Source organism: Musca vetustissima, unplaced genomic scaffold (genome assembly GCF_032173495.1).
Source record: "Musca vetustissima isolate MV318-11 ecotype Yass unplaced genomic scaffold, APGP_CSIRO_Mvet_v1 utg122839, whole genome shotgun sequence".
Classification (NCBI taxonomy): domain Eukaryota; kingdom Metazoa; phylum Arthropoda; class Insecta; order Diptera; family Muscidae; genus Musca; species Musca vetustissima.
Window position 1 is genome coordinate 19,544 of NW_026880709.1, and position 12,525 is coordinate 32,068.

At 33.2% G+C, this 12,525-nt stretch overlaps 1 protein-coding gene across 1 annotated transcript; it reads left to right on the top strand.

Moving 5' to 3' along the window:
- The first annotated feature begins 2,525 nt into the window (after positions 1–2,525).
- Positions 2,526–3,318, top strand: LOC133326482 (adult cuticle protein 1-like). Its single transcript, XM_061535108.1, has 2 exons — positions 2,526–2,536; positions 2,916–3,318. Exons 1-2 carry the CDS (start codon positions 2,531–2,533, stop codon positions 3,300–3,302), a joined length of 393 nt encoding a protein of 130 aa, XP_061391092.1. The 5' UTR covers positions 2,526–2,530; the 3' UTR covers positions 3,303–3,318.
- The last annotated feature ends 9,207 nt before the right edge of the window (positions 3,319–12,525 follow it).

A 12,525-nucleotide genomic window follows, 5' to 3' on the forward strand; every position in this document is an offset into this window, starting at 1 on the left:
TTGTGTAGCGATTCAAAATTTACATAGGAGACTATAATAAAATAATGTGTTTATTTTTTACACATAAGTCATTTTAGATAGACTTTTACTAAAATGTTTAAATTTGTTTAATCTTTTGACACCTGAAATATATTAATGGAAGCCTTCTAAATTGATTCCATTAGGTCTTAAAATTACTATTTTGCGTTTTTCAGGATATATCAGTTTTTTTGTAGGGAACCTCAGAATAATAAACAATAAAATTTTCGACATTTGGTTTGAAATAAAAGCATGCACACATATTGTTGTTTACAACGTCCCCGCAAGTAAAGTTGGCAATAATTACAATATGGACTAAAAATACGTCAAATTATAGGTTAAGTTATTTTGCTTGCATTTGTCAAGATGAACCGAATGACATAGGAAGATAGAACTTTTCCACGAAAAAACGAATACACACGAATTTTGATTACAAAATAAATAACGGGAATCGTAAAACGCAAATAGGTTGTCGAAGGAAAGATTATGAGAAAAAATCTAAAAAGTGGAGAGAGGGCTTGAGTTCCCCTTAGAATATAAACCATCAAAAATTTACTTTTTTCAGAATTATTTAGAAATTAAAAAGTGGCATATGAAAAAAAATTGTTCAGTATATCCAGTGTTTACTATAATCGTGTTCGCCTTTTATATTAATATCTGTAAAGGGTATAAATGGGTACTGAATTAATTGTTATTAAGGGATCCGGAAAAATATACAACATTGTAATAATTATTCCTTTAAAAATCTAATCGCGGGGTTGAAATTTTGTTAACCCACTAACCCAATTGTTATCAATCGTTTGTTGTGTTTATGAAAAGTATTGAAAATAACTGAGAAAGAATTTGCTTTGTTCGTTATATGTGTAGTTGCTTATAACCGTTATTCGTTATATCCGGTTTGTACTGTGGAAATCTGCGTTTTCTCTTTCTTGTACATATAAATCATTTAAAAAGGCAAAAAATCGTTTAACACCGCTGTTATTAATTTTTGTCTCAAAAACAGGTGAAATTACCTATAGTGCAGCGTAATGAATTAGGTCTAGAATGTTGTGTGTTAAGTTTCCTGAAATCTGTTCAGATTTAGATATAGCTTCTATATTTGACCAAATGAACAATTTAGTATCGGTTGCAAATGCGACGTCTGTTAGGATTCATCTGAATATAGCCAAAGTGGTGAAGGGTATCATATAGTCGGCCCAGGTGAACTTTCCTACTGTTTTTTTTTAATTTTTAACACATCAAAAATATAAATTCTTATTCAGCGTAAATTTCTATGCCGATATAAATAAGACTGTTGATTGCAATCATTCTAGCATCAAATCGAATTGAATTCATTTTACATAAAAGAGAGGACTGGGGAAATAGAAAGACTAGAATTTTTATAGACCTAAATCGCCTAAAATCGGTCAAAATGACCTCATTCTGAAAGAATTTTTATTGTCTAAAGAAATTTTTTCAAACTTATTTTTTAATATTTTTTACATTATTTATATATCATACAAAACGTTGTTATTATTTGTTTTCGGTGAGAGGGCTCTCGAATTTCCCTTTTTGAAAAATAAGAACGCTGACAAAATGTTCGAAAAAGAGTAAGTGTTTACTCTAAGAGTGAACTCGACTAGAAATATAAAATTTATTTTTCCCGATTTGGGAGTTCGTTTGTGTTTCTAGAGTAGGAAACGGTTTTCGATGTTGTTGTACTGATCTGGCCATATACGAAATTTACTTTATACTATAATAAAAGTAGTTTGATTATTTAATATTTCACAAGAGGTCAAAATGACCGATTTTAGGCAGGATATTAGGAGAGGTGAGGAAGCAGTACTATGATTAATAAAAGTAGTTCTATGTGACACAAAAAGTCACCAAATTTTAAAAAGCTGTGTCATAATATACACAAGTGTTTTTGTACTTGAAATTGAAAAACGGTCAAAATGACGGCTTTTGGCAATCTAGTGTTAATAAGTCGACTATATGATATCCTTCAGCACTTTGAAAACATACAAGAGATGTTCATATGAACTATATCCTGCAAATAAAACAGACGTAGCATCATTGGAGGAACATTGACAACATTGACCGTTGACCGTCATTAGGAACCAAAGTAATAATGTAAGTAACTTTTATTTCTCCGGGTTGGTTGACTTTGCACACAAAACTAATTTTATTTGGTCACTTTACATTAACATGTAACGATGTGAAAATAACTCAGGTGTTTATTATGGTGGTTGGTGTAGGTTGACATTGAAGTTGTTGAAATAAGTTCTGGAATTGTTTGTTCTTACAAAAACTGGACACAATGAAATGCATTGGCGGGGTGTTTTCTATGTAGTGGAGTGAGCCGGTGATGAATGTTAAATAATTAAATAGTACAAAAGAAATATGTAAATTTTTTACAATATGTATGTTGGGAATAGAATTGGTTTGGTTTGGCTTGCTATAAAAGCTTGGATCAAAGTTGAAATGCCAGTAGATTTATTTCTAACGTTTTACAAATAACCAAATAGCAAACATGAAGGTGAGCTGAAAATGGATTAAGTGGACAATTCAATGAAGGATATAAAATAAATCGAAATAACATAAAATCTTGGTGTGAAGGATAAACAAATAGTGCAATAAATTAACAATATTAAAAATGTGTTATCCTGTCGGAGCAAAAGGATTTTACTCCCCAAAAGGATATTGCACATAACGTCCACAAAACTTTTTTGGTATTAGAAATGGAGAAAAAAAGAATTTTATAGAAAAACATGCAATTGTGTATAAAGTTTTGATTTTTCCAATAAATCTAAACGTCAAACGGTCGATGAAATATTTAACGTTGAATCCAAACATTTTGATTAAAACAAAAGTAGTGATTTATATTGTAACTTTCCCATTTCATTTGTTATTTTCAGTTCGTCATCGCCGTAGTCTTGCTTGCTTTGGCTTTGGGTGTCAATTCCTCAGTTCTTCCATGGGGACCAGTTGTTGTCGGTGGTCCACTTCCCGGTACTGTAGTAGTCGGTGCTCATCCTCCTGCTGCTGTTACAGTTGCGGCTCATCCCCCTCAGGTTGTTGTCGGTCCTGGACCAGTACAAGTTGTTTCCGGCCCTCTTCCTGCTGTTGTCCCTGCCCCAGCTGTTGTTGCCGCTCCACATGTTGTCGCTGCTCCTGCTGTTGTTCCAGCTCATAGTGGTACATTTGTTGCCAAGACTCGTGGTGCCGTACATGTTGCTCCATTGGCCGGTCATGCTCAATCTGTTGCCTCCGTTAACCTACAGCCTGCACCAGGAACCGTTTAAATTTCTTCTATGGAAAAATTAGGATACCTACTATTATGAAACTAAAGTTGTGATCAACATTGAGTGGGAGATCTTAGAGATTTTCTCAACCGCATTAATGGACAACCTTCACCTTATTTAGTTTATTTTTGGAAACATGTTTAAAAATTGTGAAATTAGAAGACTCTATATAACTATCAGATTTTCACATATTTCTTCATCTAATTTGTTTGTATCTTTCTACTATACCTTCATCCTTTATTTTCAATCCCATGTGATTTAGATTTATAACTTTTGTACAGTCTGCCGTTTGTCTCTAAGTCAAATAAATAATGAAAATAAAACCAATTTGTGATTGTTTTAATATGAGTGAAATAATAAAGAGGGAATGTAGGTCTGAAGTGGCTGACAACATTTATTTACATTATCCTATGATCCAAAAATTACAGAAATGCAAATTTTAAATTTTAATATAAAACAAAGTAGCAAAATTGAGCTAACACATTGAAAGTACGGTAAATAGAGAACCGGATGAAATAGCATATAGCTCATTATTATGACCCAATGATGTAATATATTGAAAATTTTTGAAATCAGTTCAGATTTAGATATAGATCCCATATATAGTTTCGCCGTAGTTTAAAATAGTCCACCGCAGTGCTAATATTTGTCCGATTGAGATACAAATTTATATAGGGTACCAAATATATTTTCGTAAGATTTTATTGTAAATGATACATCAAACTCGTATAATATATACAACTACTAAAAAAAATGATGTGTTGCCATATATTGCCCATATTCCTAGTCTGAAATCATCTTCGAATATAATTTGTTTCGGATTTTAGTCTGATTTCAACAAACGCAACCTAAATTATTATATTTTAATATATATATATATATATATATATATATCGATAATTTTACAAACCGATTTATGTAAACCATTCTGTACACCAAATACAAATTTCAGCAATTTTTTTTCGTAAAATCTGAAACCCCCAAAGCGTGGACTGTTACTATTAACGCATGGAAGAGTATACAACACTCAAACTACTGCAATTTAGATTGCAAAGTTATATACTAATTCACATACTATGGTGGAGGGTTTAAAAAATGGTGTTATATTAAATATATACCCCTAAAAGGGATATTTGTTACCATATACTTTGTAGTCGTATATGGTAACAAATACCAAATTACCACGAATTCGGTTGAAAAACGCGCTCAAGAAACTCAAAATGCCGAAAATTTGGGTACCATTATATGGGGGCTACAAGAAAAACTGGACCTATATTTATAATTTTTGGTGGAAAGATTTGGTACCACAATAAGAACCTAATGTATTAAATTTCATCGAATTCGGTTGAAAAACGCACTTAAGAACCCAAAAATACCAAAAATTGGGGGACCGTTATATGGGGTCTACCAGAAAAATAAAAAATGACCTATATTTATAATTTTTAGTGGAGAAATTTCCAATAAGAACTTAAAGTACCAAATTTCAGCGAATTCGGTCGAAAAATGCGTTAAAAACACCCAAAATACGGACAATTTAGGGATACCGTTATATGAGGGCTACCGGAAAAAATGCAACGTTATTTATAATTTTTAGAGGAGATATTTGGTCCCAATAAGAACCCAATGTATCAAATATCAGCGAATTCGTTTGAAAACGCGCTCAACGGACATGCTTAAATCGTCATAGAAGCAAATCGATTTCGATAGTCTTTATTGAAGAAAGCCGGAATATTTTTCAGTATGTGAGGTGTATGAAAGTCTGGATCGATATTAAGGAAAATTTACATGTGTACATCGGTATGCTGCACTATAACGCATTTTAAGAAAATATATTTGGGAGCTATATCTAAATCTAAGCTGTTCGCAATTTATTTTTATCAAAATGATAAAGGCAGATATAAGAATCAAAAAAGTAATACTGGTGACAGAATTTGTACAATTCGAGTACGAAGCGATTTAAATAATTCGGACTGTATACAAAAATTAGTACTGTACACATATTTGCCTTCTTTATACCCTTCACCAAACTGTGGAATAGGGTATTATGTCTTTGTGCATATGTTTGTAACAGGCATACACCCATGGTTTCTTTTGAGAATATGCATATAATCACTTTCTGAGACGATTTATGCATGTCCGCATTTATAATCCAATTTGGATGAAATTTGGTACAGCTCATTCATTTGGCCCAAGCACGAGCCCTATTGAAATTGGTGAAAAAGGTTCAGATTTAGATATAGCACCAGTGTTGCCAAAACTTTGTTGATAAAAAATGCTAGATTTTGTTTAAAAAATGCTAGAAAGTGCTAAAAAATTTCAAAAAGTGCCAAATAAAAGTGCTAAAAAATTTATAGAAAGAACATTGCTCATATTTAGTAATGAGATCTGTGTTTCTTAAAAATACATTATACACACAAGGTGGTGTTAGTTTATATCCATCTGAGACCCCATTTATTCTTAATCAGAATAAAATTCTATGATTTAGCCAATATTGAACATAGCCCCATATAACATTGGTACTACCCCAATATTTGATATTTTGAAGCTTTGTGCAATTTTTTCAACCTAATTTTGTATTTTGGGTAGAACATTTTCCTACTAAAATTGTCAATGTTTGTCACCTTTTTAGGGTAGTCCACGTTTTATTAATATTTTTTATTCTAATGAGGTGCTAAATCTTCCCATTAGAAAGGTTAATACCGGTAGCTACCATACCACTCCATTGTCGGTATTTTGAAGCTTATAACCAAATTTTCCCATCTTAGTAACTGTAATTTCACATTGCCGGGTTTTGGAGGCTCGCATGTATGCAGATAATTATCATACTCTTAGCTATCATATACAAGTATCGCCCTATTTTCGGTATTTTGAAGATTTTATTAGCATTCTCTTGGTTCTTTCAGGGTAGAACATATTTATGCGGACAATTTTCGACGCAGTTCTATGTTTGGACATATCCCCCAAATAAAATGTCCGTCAAATTTTCGTACTTTAAAGACTTTAGAAATTTTTTCCCATCGAAGTGGGTAACGCGACCCATTTTCGGCACTCTGAAGTGGATAATTTAGGATTCTGGATTCCAGGAGAATAAAAACCTTTTTTCCAAAATGTTTTCATTTAAGGTTCATGATTTTTACATAGATTCCATACAACGATCCCGCATAATTTGGTTTTTCATTTTCCCAAATAAACACCCGACCATTTTTTAAGAAAATTTTAATACACACCACATGGTGCAGGCTAAAATAATGTTTGGCCGGTTCCGTGCTATTTTACATGAAATTTGACCCTATATATCCTTCGATTTTCACCACACTGTGGTACAGGGTATTATGTCTTTGTGCATATATTTGTAACAGGCAAAAATAATCGAGATAGACACATGGTTCCGAATATTGATTTATGCATGTCCGTCTGTCCGTCCGTCCATGTATTTTTGTTAACAAAGTACAGGTCGCATTTATGATCCGATTTGGATGAAATTTGACCCTATATATCCTTCGATTTACACGAAATTTGGGATAGGGTACTGAATTAAGTCTAGAACGATGTGTGTTCAATTTCGTGAAAATCGGTTCGGATTTAGATATAGCTCCCATATATATTTTCATCCGATTTTATGTAAATGGTGCAACAGAGACCCTATATATCCTTCGATAACTGAATAAAGTTTAGAAATATTCGATTTGCACGAAATTTGGATTTATAAGTTAATGAAGAACTCAAAATGTGACCGAATGCAAAAAACATACTGAAATAAGTGTAACATAACATGGGACAAGATTTGATGAAATCGGTTTAGATTTAAATATTTTTATTTAAATTTATTTACATATTTTTGTGCCATTGTAAGAAGCAACTCTATATCTGACCAAAATTTAGTATTGGTTGTAGAATGACATGTTTAATTTCAAGGTTTCCATCTGTTGAATATTCCCAAAGTGGTGAAGGGTTTCATATAGTCGGCCACGTCCGACTTTAGTTACTGGTTTGCATTGGAAATCAAATTCATAGCGTGATACAAAAAATTTAGAATGAAACCAAAGGTACAGAATAATTAAAAAAACTCCAGAAAAAACTAAAAGTGCTAAAATAGATGCTAGGTGCTAGATCAAAATTTTTAGTGCTAAACGAGTTTAAAAAGTGCTAAATTGGCAACACTGTATAGCACCCATATCTATTTTCCTCCGATTTAATGTATAGGGTGCAGCAAAGTCCCTATATATCTTTCGATTTTGTACAGCGCACTGAATTAAGTCTAGAATGATGCGTGCTAAGTTTCGTGAATATGGGTTCAGATTTAGATACAGCTCCCATATATATTTTCGTCCGATTTAATGTAAAAGGTGCACCAAATTCGCTCTATATATTTCGATTTGCACGAAATTTGTTACAGCGTACTGAATTAAGTCAAAATTGATGTATGCTAAGTTTCGTGCAAATCGGTTCAGATTTAGATATAGTTCCCATATATATTTCTCGATTTACACGATTTTTCGTATAGTGTACTTAATTAAGTCTGGAACGATGTGAGGTAAGTTACAATACCTTCTATGTATATTTTCGTCCGATTTTCAGTAAATGGTGCACTAAAAATCTATAGCGAGGTCGATTGATACAGCGTACTGAAGTTAATATAAAATTATGTTTGGCAAGTTTCCTTCAAATCGGTTCAGATTTAGACATAGCATAGCTTCCACATATAATTTCGACCTATTCGTGCTTATTGATTTAGATTAAATTTGAAACAGTGCAGCATATCAAATAGTGTATCTCAAGTTTGCTTTAAATCGATTTTCAAAATTTAGCATAGGCATGTGTAATGATTTATGTTATTCGTTTTACATATAGATAAAGGTGACACTTTTAAGTTCGTTCAATTTCACGTCAATGTTCCTTCGAACGTCTGTTAGGATACATATGTAGAATATACCCAAATTGATGAAGGGTAACATATAGTCGGCCCAGTCCGACTTTACTACTTTCCTTACTGGTCTCTATATTGTAAAACTCACAACATTACCAAAAATTTGAATATTTTAGATTTTTGTTTTGATATGTGTCGTTCATAATCAGGTCTTGACATATGAAATCCAAAAATATCCATCTACTAGCTGCATATTCAATTTAATCTCTAAAACATTTTGTTGCCCGTGGGTAACATTGGCTACAGTGGCTAGACAAACTTCAAAAATCCCCTGTGGATGCGCATTTATAGCATCAATAGTAGTGGTACCTCAAAAACATGTAAATAGATAACGGCTTAAAAATTTGTCAGATTAACGTGGATGCAAATACACGTCATCATCTAAAAATGAACATGGTGCGACCAGCGGAAAATTTACATTCTACTGCATTTTTAAAATCAGCATATTGGAAATAGAAAGAATGAAAAGATTCTCCTGAGATTTTCACAGAACGCCATGACATGCACTAGGAATAACATAGGTTATATGAAGTTCTAATATTCCGCGTGGATGCGGAGTTGTATTGTCGAACGTAATCATACCTCGAAAATAATTCTGAGTAACGTGGGTGTAAATACGCATCCTTACAACATGATCTATATATGTATATAGAAAATATATTGTTTGTGGACCAAAAATCACTGAACAGATTTTACTTAAATGTTCACAGTACGTTATGCGATCCCCTGGAAGTAATATAGGTTAGACAAAGTACACGTGGATGCGGAATAGCATCAAATGTATTCATACATCTGAAAGAATATGTGTATGAACATTTGCTATATGCGTATTTTAAGATTGGATGCAAATACGGATCCGATGAGGATATATTTTGGAACGATGAGGAGATGTTTTGAAATACATAAAATGCATATGTATGTATATTGAAATTTAACGTTGATAACTTTGGCAGGGGCAGCGAAGTGCCACGGGTTCAGCTAGTGTATTATACAAAGACATAACACCATGTACCACAGTGTTTTTAAGGGTATAAACATACAACTGTTGAAAGGGAGATTGGGTACCTAATGATAATGGAAGAATCCGAATGGTGTAACCGATTTGATCCATTAATTCCACATCAAATGTAGTAACCTTCTAGAACGACATTATGTAGAATATATATATATATATATACTCTGTAGGAAATCATTATTTCGAGGTGTTACAAACGAAAAAAACGAACATTATATACAGCTAACACAATATTCATAATATGGTGCAGAGTATATCTATATATAAAATAGAAAACAATTTGTTTGTTTGTTTGTATGTTACCGATAGACGCAAAAACCGCTGAACAGATCTTAATGAGATTTACACTGTATGTCGGGGCATGCCCTGAAAGTAACATAGGCTATATAAACTTCTAAAATTCCGCGTGGATGCAGAGTTATAGCATCAGTAGTAAACATAACTCAAAATTTCTGAACATGTAATATGCGTATATCTTAAGAACCGTTACATGTACCGTCTTTAAAATTTGTCTGAATAACGTAGGTGTTAATACACATCATCCATACAAAATTGAGCGTGGAGCGATTGGGGGAAAATGCACTCTCCGTTGCACTTAAATAATTTACATGAAGGAAATAAAAAATGTTTCGCTTCTAGACTTAAAAACCGTTTAACCGATTTTACTGAGATTTTCACCGCATGTCGTACCATCCCAGGGAAATAACATAGACTATACACACTTTTAAAAATCCGCGTGGATATAGAGTTATAGCATCGAAAGTAATCGTACATCTGAAATAATATTACATTTCTATGCTTATATATTAAGAAGGGTTACAGATTCCAACTTCAAAATTTGTCTGTGTAACTTGGTGACAAATACACATCATCCATATAAAAATTGGCGTGACACAAGGGGGGCAAATTTATAGCATCAAAAGTAATCATACCTCTGAACTAATATACATATACTAGCAAAGTACCCGCTACTTCGTATGCGGAACAGGAATAATAAAATATTTCATATGGAAATCGATGTACTATAGTTCTGAATTCCACCTCTATTCGTACATTTAATATCAAGTTTATTACCATTAAGTACTCTTCATACACATTAGCACTATTTTCCGAAATCCACACATTAGCAAAAACGTACAGGTTCCACATGTAATTCCATTTAGAACTTTTCGAACACATAATTATACATTTTCAAGACTACCTCTATACCGTCACCTTCACTAAATTTAGTACCAAAAACCCTTTGGTCCTTCTTTCTAACTCTCTGTCAATGACCAACATTCTAAATTTTAGGTTTCCAGCTCTCTCCGTTACCCAAATTCAAATTATTCCAAATTTAGTGAATTTTCTATTCTATTTACTATTGGTACACATAAATTCGAGTTTCCAAAGTTGTCTCCATAGTTCAATACTACACTTCAACAGTAATTTTAATTAAAAAATTCGGGAGTCCAGCTCTATCCGTTCACACGTAATCAAGTTGTACCAAATATAGTACTATTTAGTACACATAGGTAATATGCTTCCATATCTCAATTCTATATTCAAACATCAACCATTAGTCCAAATTATGGGTTTCCAGCTCTCTCCGTTCACCCAAATCCATCTAGTGCCGTTTAGTACTTTTCGTACACATAAATACGAGTTTCCAAAGATGTCTCAATAGCTCAATCTTCAACAGAAATCTTAATTCCAAATTTCAGGTTTTCAGTTCTATCCTTTCAAGCAACATCCAAATTGTACTAAATTTAGTACCACATATACCTTTCGTACCAATAAGTACGAATTTCCTAATCTACCTCAGTCCTACACTCCAACAGTCATTTTAATTTCCAATTTGAAGACTTTAGCTCTATCTGTTCACCTAAATCCAACTTCCACCAAATTTAATACCGTTCAGTACTTTTCGTACAAATAAGTACGATTTTTTAAAGCTAATTCTGATTATCACGATTCCATCTCTACACACTCAACTGAGAGTAATTAGTACGGAATTTAGTACCATTTTACACTTTTATACACATAAGTACGAATGTCTTAAACCATTTCCGTACATCAACACCACTTCCCAACCTGTATTCCATTTAAAATGTCAAGATTCCAGCTATATATGTTCAATATATATACAATAGGAACTAAATTCAGTAACGTTTAGTACCTTTAGTACACTTATAGGTCGAATTTCCAAAAACCCTTTTGCACATCTTTCTAACTTTCCATTAGTGATCAACATTCCAAATTTCAGAATTCTAGGTCTTCACGTTCGCTAATAAAAAGGGTACCATATTTGTTACATTTTAGTACTTTTCGTACCCTTCTACTTCCAACAAAACTTCCTGCATACCCCGATCCTACACCCTCATAATAATAAATGTACCAAATTTAGTACAGAGTAGTACGAATTTCCAATACTTCTTACTAAACCCACACCCCCACAGTTATCCTAAATCCAAGTTTCAGAATTCCAACTCTATCGGTTCATCCACAATTCAATTTGTACCAAATTTAGTACACTGTAGAACGAATTCCCAAAACTTCCTACTTAACCTAAACCTACACTCCAAGTGATCCTAATTCCAAGTTTCAGAATTCCAACGCTATCGGTTCACTCACAATCCAAATTGTACCAAATTTAGTACACAGTAGTATGAATTTCCAAAACATCCAACTTACCCTAACCCTACAACCCCACAGTGACCCTAAATCCAAGTTTCAGGATTACAACTCTATCGGTTCACTCACAATTAAATTTGTACCAAATTTAGTACACTGTAGTACGAATTTCCAAAACTTCCTAAATACCCCAATCCTACACCCCCACAGTGATCCTAAATCCAAGTTTTAGGATTCCAACTCTTTCGGTTCACCTACAGTTCAAATTGTACGACCCCAATCCTCACCCTCACAATGATCCTAAATCCAAGTTTCAGGATTCCAACTCTATCGGTTCACCCTCAATTCAAATTGTACCAAATTTAGTACACAGTAGTATGAATTTCCAAAACTTCCTACAGACCCCAATCCAACACCCCCACAGTGATCCTATATCCAAGTTTCAGGATTCCGACTCCATCGGTTCACCCTCAATTCAAATTGTGCAAAATTTAGTGCATAGTAGTACCAATTTCCAAAACTTCCTACATACCCCAATCCTACACCCCCACAGTGATCCTAAATCCAAGTTTCAGGATTCCAACTCTATCGGTTCATCCACAATTCAATGTGTACCAAATTTAGTACACTGTAGTACGAATTTCCAAAACTTCCTACATACTCCAATC